The sequence below is a fragment of the Xiphophorus couchianus genome, chromosome 15, assembly GCF_001444195.1.
Source record: "Xiphophorus couchianus chromosome 15, X_couchianus-1.0, whole genome shotgun sequence".
In the NCBI taxonomy this organism is placed as follows: domain Eukaryota; kingdom Metazoa; phylum Chordata; class Actinopteri; order Cyprinodontiformes; family Poeciliidae; genus Xiphophorus; species Xiphophorus couchianus.
The window spans coordinates 132313-149195 of NC_040242.1; the positions used below are offsets into that span (position 1 = coordinate 132313).

At 38.7% G+C, this 16883-nt stretch overlaps 1 protein-coding gene across 2 annotated transcripts in view; it reads left to right on the forward strand.

Annotated features, from left to right (window-relative positions):
* The window catches only part of jag2b (jagged canonical Notch ligand 2b), a 57283-nt gene that overhangs the window by 33031 nt on the left and 7369 nt on the right, over window positions 1-16883 (forward strand). Inside the window, exons 6-20 of one of the 2 annotated variants that reach the window (XM_028040081.1) lie at window positions 305-435; window positions 2738-2857; window positions 3037-3150; window positions 3292-3405; window positions 6269-6382; window positions 6736-6782; window positions 6863-7036; window positions 11749-11911; window positions 12828-12989; window positions 13069-13182; window positions 13304-13417; window positions 14260-14373; window positions 14645-14761; window positions 15987-16014; window positions 16528-16613. In XM_028040081.1, the coding sequence (XP_027895882.1) occupies window positions 305-435; window positions 2738-2857; window positions 3037-3150; window positions 3292-3405; window positions 6269-6382; window positions 6736-6782; window positions 6863-7036; window positions 11749-11911; window positions 12828-12989; window positions 13069-13182; window positions 13304-13417; window positions 14260-14373; window positions 14645-14761; window positions 15987-16014; window positions 16528-16613 (1712 nt within the window). The remainder of the gene's footprint in view (window positions 1-304; window positions 436-2737; window positions 2858-3036; window positions 3151-3291; window positions 3406-6268; window positions 6383-6735; window positions 6783-6862; window positions 7037-11748; window positions 11912-12827; window positions 12990-13068; window positions 13183-13303; window positions 13418-14259; window positions 14374-14644; window positions 14762-15986; window positions 16015-16527; window positions 16614-16883) is intronic. The other variant, XM_028040082.1, reaches the window with a different exon arrangement.

A 16883-nucleotide genomic window follows, 5' to 3' on the forward strand; every position in this document is an offset into this window, starting at 1 on the left:
CAATCATGACAGGACTTTTCTGGTTATTACATTTATCCAACATAAAATGTTTAACATGATGTAATAAAAGTCCAAATCTCATTCTTCTGGCATTTAACAAAAATGGCTTATTTTGGTGATTCAAAATAAACATGAAAATAAATGTAGCAATGGGAGTAAAAAGTTTGTTTGTTTTTATCAGTGTATGTAAATATGCAAATTCAACTGTAATGTTAACCACTATGTCACTGTCTTGTGAGAATTGTGACTTTAAGGTTAAAAGTAAATATTGAAAAGAAGCCGTATCTTGTTGTTTTTTTAACAGGTGTAAGTACGGCTGGAAGGGCCAGTTCTGCGATGAATGTGAAGTTTTTCCCGGATGCGTTCATGGCACCTGCAACCAGCCCTGGCAGTGCAACTGTGAGAGGAACTGGGGCGGCCTCTGGTGTGAAAAAGGTATGCACTCTTTGTTTTTTGGCTGTTTTTAAAAAAACATAAAATAAAATATTGAATATTTGTTACCCTGGTGAACAGATGTTTTCTCAAACTTGAACATTCAGGTTTTTGATAGTTGATTTCTGACTTTTGGAGCACAGAAATTTCATTTTTTGTAGAAATGTTCTGAGATTCATCTCAAAATTTCAGTTTTTTGTCAGAAATGTAACATTTTATTTTATTTCCAATGGCCCAAAAAAGGATGAGGTGTTTTGTTTTGGTGTAGTTAGCAAAACTGCAATGGAAACACTTTTTTCGTATGCGATCAACAACGGGATGTTACTACTGGCGGAAATGGCAAAGAAGACAGGAAGTGGTTGGATTTTGATGGAGCTGCATGTTTTTAATGACTTATTGCATGAAAAAATGTACTTCCATGTGATTTATAATGGCCTTTTTCATTTAAAGGAAACATTGAATTTACAAAATTGTGTATTTTGTACGTTGGCGGAATATTGTCGAAGTTTTGTTCACATTTTTAGCTACTGCAGTGCTTTTATAAAACTGCAGAAATGGAGCTACTGATGACTTTGGTATGGTAGTTTATGAAGATGCATACTAAAGGTATTTACTAGTTTGTAGAGGAATTAATAGAAAAATCTGACCCTAATAGCTGTAATTTATCACCAGATTAAGTTGTTTAAAATGAAGTCTGCCTCGTCTTTAGTGGCGTCTCCGTCTATCTGGAAACCAGAAGCTGGATAGTTTTACTGTCTGAGATCTGAGCAGCGGCAGGATCACCCGATCCGCCCTCATGCCTCCGTCACAGACGGCTCTTCGGGGGATGAGGACAGATCCTGAGATCCCCAGTGGAGGCGGATTCCTGCTCATTTATTTACCAGGTTTTTAGGGGGAACCTGGCTTCAGCCTGAGGCTTGTGTGAAATGCTTTAGTTGATTTATTTTATTCAAAAGAACAGGAAATGAGCACAACCATTTATTTTAATTTAATATGTGCAAATAAGAGGTTGGTTTGTGCTGCTAATTCTCAACCACCTGTCTGCAGCCTGCATATACAGAAAAATGAGTCATAAAGCGGAGCAGCAGGGGGCTGAGAAAACACCTCCTGCCAACGCAGGCAGCTGGTCCTCGATTCAGAGCGAAGCCTGCAACGAGATTTCAGGGAAATCCCAGAAAAAGTGACACATGGAGGTGGCTGCACAGAGCTCTGCAAAGAACAAAACACACACTGCAGACTTGAAGCTTCACTTAAACGTTGATAAGATGGTGGGATGGAATGCATTTGGTTGCATTGTAACAGGCTTCTATCTGTTCGATTGGTTAAGTTAAAGTTTAAAGTCGTCTCCATGAGCTCAGTTCAGCTGATCAAATGGTTATTTTTTCTCTCAAGAGAACTTAAAGGGGACTTATTATGCAAAATTCTACTTTTGCACATTTTTATACTCTCATATGAGTCTCAACTGCTTCTAAAACCAGACCTAGCACTTAAGCTATTCCAAAAAAAATTATATTTTGTTTTTTAGTGTCTGGAAAATGAGCTGTTTCAAAAACCTTCTGCTTTAGTCACATTCACTGTTACCTAGCAGCTGCAACGAAGCCCAGCCCAGTTGAGCTCTAGCATGCTTAGTCAGTTGTATGCACCGTACAATGGCTGCTGGAAAACACAAATGTTTTGTTGTTGGCTTGCTAGTCAGAAACCACTTCCCGTATTCTTTTAGTTGTGCAGGAGGCTCCACTTCTGCTTTTCAAAGATGCACTGTAGCATAGTTTCTCATCTGTATGCGGCCATTTTTACGTACGAGTGTAAACGTTGAGTCGGCCTAAAAAAAACAACTCATTCTGAAAAATGTAATGAACATGTTTTGTGGACTTATCCTAACCTGTTGAAGGAATCACAGTAAGTCACCTTTAAGATGAAAAGCTGCTGTGTTGATAAAATGAAGACTCATGCTTTTTCCCCTAAGGTTTCAACTTGCTGGTGCAGTCTGTGTCCAATCAGATTTAATCTGAAGAGATATAATAGAAAAATTAATAAGACAGCATTCAAAATATTTAAAAATGTTTTTTTTCTGTACCAACTATGTATTGGAAGTCTTGCTCTCACTTCTACTCAGCCTGAAGCGGCATTCAAATGGCTAACATGTTGTCTTTTTTCCTCAGAAAAAGCTTTCTCTCTGAAAATGTTTGAATTTTAAACCTTCCAGGCATCTGCCAGTTGGACAGAAAATCTATTTCATCTGATTTATTGGAGCATTTCTCCTTACAGGGCTTTTTTCTCAAGTCTTCTTTCTGTTTTCTAACAGATTTGAATTACTGCGGCCGTCACCAGCCGTGCATCAACGGAGGAACCTGCATGAACACCGAACCAAACTTGTACTACTGCGCCTGTCCGCAGGGCTACTCTGGAAAAAACTGTGAGATAGGCAAGTCGCTTTTTAAACAACTTTTAGTTTCAGTTTTGAAATTGTGATCGATTTTTATATAAAAATATTAATTTCAAAAGCTAACAACATAATAAAAAGGTCATTACTTGATTCTTGCGGTGTCACTATGAATTTTAGCTCTGGAATTGACTTTTTCTGTAATATTTTGCTGCGATCAGACGAGCATTCTTGCGTTTCCAACCCTTGCTCCAACGGTGGGACGTGTCGTGACGTCGCTGCAGGATACGAATGTCTGTGTCCGCCAGGCTGGAAGGGGCCGACCTGTGACAAACGTCAGTCGTTTCACTTTTTGTTTGTTTTTTGTTTTGCTTTTTCTTTCTACGCTGCTCTGTAACTTCATCACTCCATTTTTCTGAGTCCAGTCTCATTTAACAGTCACTGATTGGCAGAGTTTTTTTTTTTTTTTTTTTTAGATTTGGATGAATGCTCGTCCAGTCCATGTTTTCACGGTGGGACCTGTATCGACCTGGAGGATGGATTCGAGTGCGCGTGCCCCCCACAGTGGGAAGGAAAGACATGTCTCATAGGTAAGTTGACCTTTCATAATAATTTTCACATTTTAAAGCAATTCTGCTTTTAGTTCTTTACGCTAAAAGCAGAAGAACCAAAGAACTTAATTCTGCCTTCAAAACCAGTTGCTGTGTTTTCGTCTGGAGTTTTAACACCTTGCAAATTTTGCCATTTAATTATCTAAATCTTATGGTTTTTATTTATTTTTCTAGACAGCATGATCATGGTGTAAAAATTAGCAGTGTTTGTGTTGCGTAGCGCTGTCATCCGTTAGCGTTGCATCATCTGTCATGTTTTATGGGTTGAAATGTACAAACGTCGTTTCTCACGAATTCACTTCTTATGTCAAGATAGCAGGGAAGATAAAATGAAGCAACTAGTGTGATTTAAACACTGCTTACTGTCGCCTTGTGCTTGCTCAGTAGGATAGATTTCTGTCAACAACTCCATTACAACAAACACAAAATGGTGCAAAACTTCCACCTATCATATATTTTTGGGTTTTAGTCATTGAAATGCAACACTTTTGGGGGGGTTTGTAAGATTTTATGTTTTTGCAGAGAAGAACAAACGTTTTTGTTTAGTTTCTGGTCCAAATATCTTGGTTCACTTGAAATAAGAGAAAACTAACTTTCAAGTAACTTTTCAGAAAGATATAGGAGCTTGTTTTAAGTCAATAATTCCTTAATATTGATGAAGTTTTAGTTCCAATGGCAGATTATTTCACTTGTGATATGTGAATATGTCCAAGTCCAATTATCTGCCATTGGAACTTGGACTGGGTTGCTAGGCGACAACCTGGGCTTGTTTGGCGTTGCTAGGTAACGGCACCAATGGAACTAGAACTTTTTCATCAATTGTAAGGAATTTACTTGAAACAAGTTCCTTTATCTTGAAGAAAAGTTGCTTGTAAATTAGTTTTTCCAAGTGTACCAAGGTATTTGTACCAGAAACTAGACCAAAAATTATTGGTATGAATTTGTTTTTACAGTATTTAAGGCCTCCTAATACTGAGTTACAAACGGTACTTGTAAAACAAAGATTGTAACTTTCCAAAATGTAATCCCTAGTACATATTTAGTATCTTAAATGGGAATTTTGAAGACTTTCTAAACCGTGGTTTTTCTCTCTGGTTACGGCTTTCGTTCCTCCGTTGCTCCCCGTCCGAAAAGCGGACGTGACCGGCGCCAAGCCAGGAAATGTATGACGACCAGTAAACAAGGTTGTTGTGCTTGTATGTGCGTCTGGAGGTGCAGGCAGGAAAGGGATCCAAAGTATTGGGTCTCATCTTACAAGCTCTGGTCTCGGCTTACAGCCAGGTATAGGTCTCCTGTCTCACCTGGAGCCTGTTGTGAGTGCAGTGTTGGGTTTCAGAGAGGACAGCCTTGTGGTAGGTGTGTGTTGCAGGACATTGGTGCTGCTGATGGCCTCCCCCAGAGTCTCCACCTCTTTGTATTTGTGCAACTTTTTTTTTTCCACTCGTTTATGTTGCAGTAAAGGCATGATGAAGCGTTCTGCTTGCAAAATGTTTACACCAAAAAGCTCACCAAGTTGAGCTCAAATGTATTTTAAGTTGAGGTTTCTTTTATTAAAACAAAATTGATATTTTATGTAGGAATTTTAATTATTCCCAACAATAAATGTTAACAATAAACATCACCAAATCTGAAAGCTGAAACAAAAAAAGTTAATAGATGGCACAAGATTTTATGGAGTTTAAAAAAAGATGCCCAATCAACTGTTTGTCTGATGACATCAGCAAACTATTAGGGAAATTTCCAAGTAAAATAAATAATACAAAGGTCTCCAAGAAACAGATTTTTTTTTTACAGCAGGTTTTGCATCTAAAATCCACAAAAACATTCTTCCATCATTCCAGCAACACAAGTTTCTAAAAGTGATTCTTCAGATTGTATAATTGCGTACCATAAAAAATGTCTTATAGTGCAGTTAAAGGACTGCAATTCATTTTCCTTCTCCTTTAGTAACAAAGATAGTAAATCCTCAAGGATAGACATACACTATGGAGTATTTTTCCACATATTCTGGATGTTTTTATGCTTCCAGTTGGTCACTGCTACTTCTACAAACAGCCAAGAACTTATTTAGATGATTTTTTTGGTGTCTGGAAAACAAGCCATTTGAAAAACTTCACAAATCAGCTTCGTCACAAATCAGCAGGCTCTGCCTGTCACCTAGCAACCTGAGTGAGGCCCAGTGTGTTGCCTAGTAACCCCAGCAAAGCCCAGTGTGTTGCCTAGCAACCCACACTGAACTCCAACACATTTGGACAAGTGGTTTTAACAATAACTTTAAAAAAAGGAATGAATATGTTTTATGTAGTCCATATCCTATCTTAACCTGTTCAAGGTCATCTTTAAATTATTGGAGCTAAAATTTTCAGATTTGAGGAACCAGAGGTGGAACATCTGTAACACCAGTTTGGGGAAAATGGAGTTCTCTTTGACTGTGAGCCAACTGTGCAGTACCGTAACTCTGAGATACTTTGTGCAATCTGAAATATTCCAGCGGTTGCATTAAGTGTTTACTGGATAATTTCCAGCCGGCAATAAAACATGAGACAATCTCATTAGCAGAGTTGAGGTATCGACGGGCCGAGCTCAATAATTTAGAGGGAAGTTGTTCTCTTCCAGTAAATTAGCAGAAAATTCCCATCTACCCGCATCAAGTGTGGAAAATACTTTTTAATTGACTAAGCCTTTATTTATTACACAGGCCATGCATATTAGTCTCAGTTGATGGTCCAATCAAACCACTACATTCTGGTTCTTCCATTTTTTTCTCTTTAATCTTGAACTCTTCTTTTTTTTCTAAATTTCCTTCATTTGATGGACTCTGTCTGCCTTGCTGCCCTCACAGATGCAAATGAATGTGCAGGACAGCCCTGTGTGAACGCTAACTCTTGCAAAAATCTAATTGGTGGATATCACTGCAACTGTTTCCGGGGATGGTCGGGCCAAAACTGTGACATCAGTCAGTATTTCTTTACCTCAACTCGGCGTCACTCATCTGGTGACTTTGCTTTTTTTCCAATTAACGACACCTGCTGAACTTCGGCTCCTTCTTTTTTCCAACGTGGGTGTAGCTTAGCTTCACTTTCACACATGTGGTAACCTGTCTGAGTCTTCATTTGGCAAACTGAATCTGCATGATGCCTTACTATCCCAGATCTACACTGAAGACACTGGCTTGACTTCAGATGTTCCTATTTCCAGCTTTCAGCTAAATCTGCGCACTCTGCACTACAGATTTAACCTCTAATTAATTAATGAACAAATAATTTTATGCTTTTAATTTGAAAACTTTGTCATCCTCGATCTCTGCAGACGTCAGTGGCTGCCAAGGTCGATGCCAGAATGGAGGAACCTGTAAGGTAAGACTGTTTTGTTAGTTTTTTTTAATTTGCAGAGATTTGTTTGAGACTTTGGCTTATTTTTATTTTTTTGCTTTTAGAAGGGACAGAGGGGCTATCGCTGCCAATGTCCTCCTGATTTTGTCGGCAATCACTGTGAAATCCAGAGGAATAAATGTGAAAGCGGACCGTGCCAGAACGGTGGCAGGTGCCACGTGGTTTTGGACGGCTTCGTGTGTGAATGTCCTCTGGAGTTCGGTGGCCAACGGTGTGAGGTGAGACCGAGCAGCAAACTTTGATTTCTCCAGGTTCTGCTTCCAAGTTGCTAAACATTCTTGCAATCGTTTAACTGATTTTGTGGTTTAATTTTTTTTTTTGTATCCTGGCTGCTTTGTCAGTCATTTTGAGTCCAGTTTTTAACCATTTTCTGGTGTCAGGTTCAGGTAAAATGACCTGACCAAAGGTAATACAACTGTGTAGTTGAGAACTATTGAAAACTACCTTAAAAGTCGTCAAGAAACCAAACAAAAGACGGAAAGTATGGTTGTGAAAATTGAATTGGATTGTTTCCGTGTTTTATTCTCTCAAAGCTCATTTGGTTGTCCTTATGTCGCATTAGCCATGTTTCCATCAGTGTTTTTTAAGCGCATTTTGAATTATTGCATTAGAAATTGTGGTTGGAAATGGCTACATTTGAAACAATTTCTTCAGTTTCACAAAAATATTTACGCTCATTTGAGGTTGTTTTTTCCAAAAACGTTAATGTGCAGAAGGGAGATGGAAACATTCTCTGGATTTATAAACCATTGAAACTCTTATTTTGAAATGATAAAGGAAGTCACTCTTGAGCTGAGACGTAGGTCAGCTCTGTGATAATATTGTGACTAGCTAACTTTTAGCGGAAGTTGTCACAGGCTTTAAAACTTTCTCTCAGTTGGTTTTCTGATGATCCTGGATCGCATTGGATCATTTCAAGTTCAAACTCTAAAATTCGAGGAGTGGTCAAAACTGAACTGCACATTTCTAGACTGAATACACGTTGAGATTTATAAAACTTTTGTTCTAATTGTGTGACAACAGCGTAATAAAAACCACTTGTCTGGTAAAATCTGGACTGAACTTATCGTATAATTACAGATTCTTTAAAACGATTAGTTTTGCTCGATTTTGCTTATTTCATTAATTATCTGTGGAAGGAAAAATTGGTGGGTTCCTAAAACCAGTCGAAATGGAACAATACCAAAAACAAAGTGAACGCATCCTTACTATGATGCACTGATTGCAGTTTTTGTCCTATTGCCAATCTGTAAAAAGCCTGACCTGCAGATTAATTTATTTTTTTTTGTCAGAAATGTTGCTAAATACAGCAAGAACATCACAGAGTTTGTGACAGCGGGGTGAATATTGTTGACTGTAAACGTGCAGACATGACCTGGTGGGCCGGTCAGTCTGTCGGACTTTTCTCATGGGGGAGCAGACGAGGACAGTGGTTGGTTTTTTTTTTGGTTTTGTTTTTTTACACCTTTGCAGATGTAAATTAGAACGGCTTCGCATGCAAGTGTCACCAGCCTCCCAAAATGAAGGAAATCAGCGCTGATAAATTGGTGCATACCTAATCTTTACTCCTCTAATCTGTAGCTACCTTTTCACAATAAAGCAGTTATTGTGGTAAATAAAAGTGAAAGTTAATGCTACTTGGGTGCCTTTATGTCCTTGTTCAGCGTTTTGCATTTGATTCATTACGCCTGGTTTCACATTGCCCTTTGATAAGTTGTCACACAATGGAGAAAACCGTAAAACCGCTTCAGCATTTAACAGTAATGTGACCCAACATGCTGTGATCTTCATGGTGTAACGTAATCCATCCCCGCTCTGCAAGCCAAGCCCTCTTTTTTTTTTTTTTTTCCCTATGTGAGACTTCGGTCTCGGCGGGTTCCTCCCGACCCCTTTCAAACACGGTCTGCGTCTGAATCTGGGTTATCAGTGAGGAAACCGACACTTTGCTGTATCTGTGCCTCCCTGAATGGAGGACATTGCTGGTCTGAGGCCAATCCGGATTTAGCATCTCTACTATAAATGTGAGCCTCCCTGAATGAGGAGCTGCTGGAGTTCTGCCTGCTACGGCATGATGTACATTCCTGCCCTGCCGTGCCAAAACTACGAGGCCCCACAGCATCATATTTCTCTGATTAGTATCTCTTGTCAGGTCATTAGAAATTTGATTGTGTAACAGTTTTTGTCCAAGTCCTGATCGGATCCAGGTGAGAAAAGCAAACTGACTCATTAGACACTGAAGAACCATCTTGTATTTTGATTTCATTTTCAGTCTGGATCAATCACGGTGCTTAACTTTGCAAGCTTAAAATGTTTAAGAAAATGTCTGAAAATTATATATTTTTTCATGTTTTCATATTCAGGGAGGCTTAAAGGAGTTGTTTTGTTTTAAATGTAAATTTAGACATCAAGAAATTCATCAGAAAACTTGGAAAGCTCTGTTGTAGAGACACCCGGGTGCTTTTTAAAAAAATGCAAAAGGTTGACAGGAAATTTAATATGTGGTTCTGTCAATTGATTGAAGATTTTAATCAGAATAATCACACAAACTAGTTGTGGTTGTTGCAGGAATGATGCCCTGGGGAAGCCCCTCCTTCTGCTGCACTCCAACCAATTAAAATACAAGCCATTAAATATCTTTTTGTATCAAACCAGGTAATGTACTCTCCCAGCACTCAGCAGAATCAAAGGGAAACTTAATCCACTACACATGCATACAAGTAGCACCAAACTTGTTCAGGGGACAACTGACAGATGAGAGATTTTATTTTATGGTTCTTCTGTGCTCCGCCCTTCTCTGATGTCACCCTGGGCAACTGCCCATATCAAATACCACCACTGTTAATGCCCTAAACGCTTAAACATTTTCAAAAATGTTTTATTGCTCAAACCAAACATGTTTGAAGATTCTAAGCGTTTCAGTCATTTTGTTTTTGTTAATTTAGAAATGTCAAACATTGAACTTTTGTTGCTGTCATCGCTATCGCATCCCGTTTTTTGGTCTCTTTGAGTGGCAGAAAACTTTTATCTTTCTCCATCATTGTGCCGATCGCATAACCAGCTGCTGTGAACACTCTGAAATCTTACCAAGTATTCTTTGTCTAGTGCAAATATGTTGAAGTACACTTGGAATAAAGTAGAAGTGGAATAAAGACAAAACTAACTCACAAGTAACTTTTAAGCAAGACATAGGAGCTTGTTTTAAGTAAATAATTCCTTTTATATTGATAAAAATTTCCAGTTCCACTGGCACCGTTGCTTAGCAACGCCACCCACGCCCAGCCCGTTACCTAGCAACCCAGTTTTTGTTCCACTGGCAGATTATTTCACTTATAACATGGGTAATAGATTTCTTATAACAAGAAATGTTTCTCATGTTAGAAGTTAAATAATCTGCAGGTGGAACTAAAACTGGGTTGCTAGGTAACGGGCTGGGCTTGGCTGGCGTTGCTAGGTAACAGTGCCAGTGGAACTAGAACGTTTTCATGAAAATTGAGGAATTATTCACTTAAAACAAGCTCCTATATCTTTCTGAAAAGTTGCTAAATAAATTTAGTTATTTAAGGTTTACTAGGATATTAGCAGGAGAAACTGGACCAAATTTATTGCTAAGATTTTGGGTTTTTGGAGTGTATGAAAATAGGTAATTTGACTAAATCTACATAATTTAAAATTACTACGTTAAAACTATGGCAGCTGCTATTAATCTGAAAAGATTAAGTAAACGTTAAAAATGTTTTGGACTGACGCCTGCAGACATATTTGTTATAAAATGTGAATGTGATTTCTACATTTTTGGGAGTGGGCGGCCTGACTGTTTCAGTAAAATAAACCACAGCTTTGACCACCATGATGCCCTGCTAACCTCTCTGCTTCACCACCTTAAATGGTAGCAAGGTCCAACCCAAAGTTTATGCACAGTAGGCTTCTGTTTACATGAACGAAGAGATTGTTCTCTCTAAACTCTCCATTTAAAAAAAATAATGTTAGAAAGTCGTGTTGGCCTCTCACCCGGATGAATTATCTCTATTATTGTTCAGTGTGATGAACCTCAGTCGGTATTTGCTCTCATTGTAGATAATCTTTTTCTTCGCCTGCTCAGTTTCTCACACTCAGCTGGGATTTTGCCTCAGAATAATCTTGCAAGATTAGGGAACCAAACGCCTGGATTCCCTTGATGAGCTTAGTGAAAGTTTTTTGAGGCTTAATTCGTTTGCTTACCTTTGTTTTGTTCAAAACAACAGCGCTGGCTTGAGTCCACTAAGCTGCTCATCAGAACATATTTGCGCTCTTCTTTCTCTGCCGCCTCGTTGGTTTCTCTTGCTTCTCTGTCTTAATGGGTTTTTTTAATGTGAAATGTTAGTTTCTTAATGTCACTCCAGAAACTTAATGCTAGCTTGTTTCAAAGCTAGCTTAATATTTTTGAAATCATCTTGCTTGAAAGATTCAACAATCAGAAAAAAAACCCCATAAAAACTCAGTTTCCCAAAACGTATACTCATTGGTGTCCCATCAACTTTACATATTGACCAACTTAATATTACTTTTATGGTTACTTTTCTGATGAATTGATAATTTTTGAGTTAACTATGAGACTTCCAGTTTTGAAGTGGATTTAGTACAGTAAAAACAAAATACCTTTATATCCAATTTTCAATTAAAGTGTACTTTTTTTGTTGTTGTAACTGAAAGCAAAAACTATTAATGAACTATTTTTATTTCCAGTGTTTCTCCACAATTGAAATCCAGATTGTGTTGAATGAATAAACCATCAGAATTTCTTTTTGAGATTCCTTTTTGTTTTGATGTAAAGATCAGACTTTTTTAGTTTGTGTAAAAACGGCACAAATGTAGCTGCACATTGCTTGTTTTTTCCATTCAAGTTGTTTTAATGTTATTTAACAGAACTTGTCTCTCTTCTCACTTCCCACAGATATCTCACTGGCCCCCCTCTGATGCCTGCGATTCAAACCCCTGTGAGAACGGCGCCACCTGCCACAGCATGGACCAAGACTTCTACTGCGCTTGTCCCGAAGGCTACGAGGGAAAAACCTGCGAACGTCTGAAGGAGCTCTGCCAAACCGCAACATGTCAAGGTGCCTCAAGAACTAAAAATAATCTTTAAAACATTATGGGAAGCATTGATTTTTAAAGGTGATCTATTATGCAAAATTCACATTTTGGACATTTCTGTAGCTCCATTTGTATGGGGGAATTTTGCTGCCGTAAGTCGAGAGCACACATTTTCAGTCTGAAAGCAGAACATCACGTGATTTGTTCTCAAAACTTTCAATACTTGTGCTCAAAACGTCTGCTCTCTTTCAAATATTCACTGTGATTTCTCAAACCTTTCTCCTCACGCTTTTCTGCTCTCTCTCAAAACAAAAAGTACAGTTGCCTGGTTACCGCCTCAGCCAATAGAATGGAAGTGTTTTGAAATCCTGCTTTCAGACTGAAATGTGTGCTCTCTACTTACAGCAGTGACTTATTGCTTTGTTACATTAAGTTGATGTTTTTTGGTGTCTGGAAAATGAGTTGTTCTGAAAACCTTTTCGAATGTTACCTAGCAACGGCATGGATGCTATGCTAGTTACATAGCAACCGCTGCTGAGCTCCAGCACGTTTGATTTAACCGCAGTACAATGACTGCTGGAAAAGATAAGTGTTTTGTTGTTGACTTGCCATTCAGAAACTACTTGCTGCTTTCTTATTGGCTGTACTGGAGGCTCTTCTTCTGCTTTTCAAAGTTGTATGGTTGTATAATTTCACATCTGTTTGCAGACATTTTCAAGTGCGAGTGTAAATGTTGAGCAGCTTATTTGGATTTAAAGTGACAAGACACCCTAAAAGAGCTCAAAATGGACAGAACTGTACAGACTAAAATGTCATTATCTAAGAATTATTTTGTGCCAAACACAGGCGTATCTTTTTGTATAACCCATAGACTTATCCTAACCTGTTCAATAAAGTACAATAGGTCACCATTAATAATTTTTTTCCCCTTTGTTCTAGTTATTGACAGCTGCATCGTTGCCGTACCCGTCGACGACTCGGGAGGAGTGCAGCACGTTTCTTCCAACGTGTGCGGCCCCCGCGGACGATGCATCAGCCAGCCAACCGGCAATTTCAGCTGCATCTGTGATCCGGGTTTCAGCGGCATCTACTGTCATGAAAGTACGTACGGAAACATCTCCGCTAACTAACATACTTTCAAAGATGTCAGAAGATTTGCTAAATGGAAACTTTGTCTCAGATATCAACGACTGCATCAGCAGCCCGTGTAAGAACGGCGGGACCTGCATCGACGGATTGAGCTCCTATCAGTGCTTCTGTCCGGACGGCTGGGAGGGTCAACTCTGTGACCTCAGTGAGTTTGTCTTCTGTTTGGAAAATCTCCCTAGCACATCTGGAGTGGAGCTCCTAGCCCTTAATCTCTCTGTATGAGTTGGAGTTAGTTTGGTGGTTGTTGAAGTTTTTTCCTTCCTCAGATGTCAATGAGTGCAGACACAACCCGTGCAAAAATGGTGGACGCTGCATCGACCTGGTGAATGACTTCTACTGCGAATGCGCCGACGACTGGAAGGGCAAGACCTGCCACTCCCGTGAGTTGGGTTCCAACAAGAGAGCAGAGGATTGGTCAGGAGTTTGTGGGTTAACCAATCAGCATCCGAAACCTTAAACTGCATCACTAATGGGATAATTTGGTCACTTTGGGCCATTTCAGCAACATAAATGTTCTCATACTGTTGCAGAATCTATTGATAAAACAAATTAATAAGCTGTTAAATTATCAATAAGCAGCCGCTTTTGCATTCAATGAGTACTTCTTAAAGTTAAATAATACTGACTATATATTCAGATTGATTTAATTTGGCAGTATGTAGATAACAATAACTTTGATTTTATTGATAAAATGTTGAGTCTAGAGCAGCGGATGGCAACTTCTGCAATGTCAAGAGCCAAAAAAAAAAAAACCAGAGCATAAATAATTTTTTCTTCTATGGGATCTGCATATTTATGGACAACTATATGTGTGTATAGTTGTAAATGTGTGTAAATAAAAAAACAAACCAAAAGTTTTCTACTTAATGACAAAAACTATATCTAACAATTTTTGACACTTTTAAAGTGATTATTTGGTGGAAATTTTATGCAATTTAATTTTTTGGAAAAACTGCTACACCTGCATTTATTATATCAATATTATCAAAACAAAAAGCATTTTCAAGTAATATATTGATTATGGCATAAAAATGCACTTAGTTAATCAAATTGATAAACTATAATTTTGCAAATAATACTCCACAGTGGAACAGGAGGATTATGGAGTCTCTAAACAAAAAAAAATATATATATATATATCGGAATGGAAATTATCACACTTAATTGATTTATGATGATTAATTAATTGATTATTACTGTATTTTTTTTGTTTTGTGATCAGGTGAGAGTCAGTGCGATGAAACCACCTGCAGTAATGGCGGCACCTGCTACGACCACGGCGACGCTTTCCGCTGCTCCTGCCCACCTGGCTGGGAAGGAAACACGTGCAACACAGGTGACGCATTAAAAGCAACAATTATTTTCCCCTGAAGTTGCTAATAATCATGCTTTGCATATTTCTGCTTCAGCTACTTTGAGATAAAACGTTTCATGTACTTGGAAGCGCCACTGTTCTCATGTTTTTCATCTGTGATTTGTAATTACCGGAGTCTTCTCTCGTGTTTTTTTTTCTGCCAGTTTTTAAAAGGTTCTCTGATTTCCAGTGAAATCTGTTGATGCTTGCATGTATTGCTGTAATTTTCTTTCCCTCCTCCCACTTTCTGCAGCCAAAAACAGCACTTGTGCCTCCAGTCCTTGTTCCAACGGTGGGACGTGCGTGGGAGGAGGAGACGCATTCTCCTGCATCTGCAAAGAGGGCTGGGAAGGCCCCACCTGCGGACAGAGTTAGTACCTCTGCAAAACTTTTAATGTTCACAGGAAAAGCACCAAAGTTTAATTCCTTTACCAGAGGAGGAGACAATTATCTGCAGAGTAGATTAGAGATGCACCAATTAGATGTTTTGCAGCCAATTTGTAGCGTGAAGAAATTGTAGAAGTCCATAAAATCACAAGGAATTCATCTTTTATTGTAGGTGATTTTAAAAAAATCATCTACAATCCATCAAAATTCATTTGTGTTGCTCATTTCAGCAACATTGCAGTTCAAAGTTCTTTACATCATGAAAACATAAACACATCTTTTAGTCGACAATGATGAAAACCAGTAACAGAAGAAACGTTTGTTTTAAATTCCATATTTAAAATCATCATTAAATTATGTTGGTCAAAGTTTTGTTGATGCTGATGGACAGTTTTTGTAATTTTTCTAAGTTTATATTTTAAATAAAAAATGAACAAAACAAAGATTTTTCTTTTATTAATCTTAATTTTTATTTCATAGCAAGTCGTGCCTCAAACATCCGGTGACTTTTTAGTCAGAAATGCATCTGGGCTAAATGCAGCGAGGGTTTTAACAGAAAATTATCATTTTTGTTGCTGGAAATGAACTAAAAATGTTTTATAAACCAAAAAAAGAGAAACTAATTGGTCCAAAAATGTTATAAATGCAAATATTAAGATAAATCTCATACTGATGATGGGTTAGGTAAAGATTTTACTTGTTTAATTTATTGTTCAAGCAATAAATTGAGTTTGCTTCAGATGCTGAATGCTGCTTCTCCATGTAAAGGAACTCAGTATTTCAGATGTTTTTGCAGTTTTCTGGAAATTTGTTCTAGATTTGTGGTGCATAGAAGCTGAATGCTGCTTCTCCAGGTTTGGTTCTGTAGATCCAGAACCAGAAGACCCAAGAGATCTTGAAAGCTTTCAAGTATTTTGATGCTAAGCCATAAAGTAAGCTACAGTGAGGCAAGGGTGATGAGCTTTGTCTTCCTGGTTTTAGTCAGAAAGCCAGCAGCAGCATTTTGTTCAGAGTGATTTATTAATTTTTTTTCAGGTAGACAATAATTAATGCAACTAGAGATGAGATTAGTCCTGTAATCCAGGAAATGTTCTTCAGGTGATAAAATGCTGACTTTGTAACCATCTTTATGCGACTCTGAAGGTTCCTTCTAAATTAATAAACTTTCTCCAAACTACCTTAACAATATTTTCTTTCTCCTTCAACAGACATAGACGACTGCAACCCTCATCCATGGTACGTAACGCTCATCGTCTCTCCGCCTCCCTCCGTTTTCTCCACACTTCACGCAGACGTTTTTCGGCCTTTAAAGGCCAGAGCAACCTGGCTTTAAATCCAGCCTTAAAGGGGGAGGTGCGCTCCCATCCTGAATGGGACGGTGAAAGGTGGGAGTTTTGTGGGGAGGACAAGAGTCCCACCGACCCTGCGGTGAATGCAGGTGGGGTTAGGGGGAAGCTGGGGGTCGAGTCGTAGGGTCCATTCTTCCCGTGCGACCTGGGGGGGAGCTCAGCTTTGAGGAGGAGTGGAAGAAAGCCAGGATGAGAGGATGGGAGGGGGAGGCGCTGGACATGCCTATTAGCATCTGAAAGGTGAAGGCTTGTATTGATGAGCTGAATTGAGCTTTGTGACCTGCACCCCTAACACACACACACGCCCACGCACACACACACACACACACACACGATGGTCTCTGCTGGAAAGGATGTCCAGCCTCGTCTAATCATCTTTCTTCTTTTTTTTTTCTCGTAGTTATAACGGTGGGATTTGTGTGGATGGAGTCAACTGGTTCCGCTGCGAGTGCGCTCCTGGGTTTGCTGGACCGGACTGCAGAATAAGTGAGTAAAATACTAAAAAAAAAAATTCCAGAAACCTCAGTATCCAAAACAGAGTTGGGCGATACGGACTTTACGTTTTAGATAAGATAAGATAAGATTTATTGTCATTGTCATCAACAGATTGAGATTTGCTCGACTTGAGTTAAGATGCAGGTTATGTGTATATACATAATATACAAAGATAAAGAAATAAATAGTACAAAATGAGAAATAAAGAGACATCAGAAGATGGTTGCAGCGCCTGGAGGTGTCACAACAGAATTGACATTT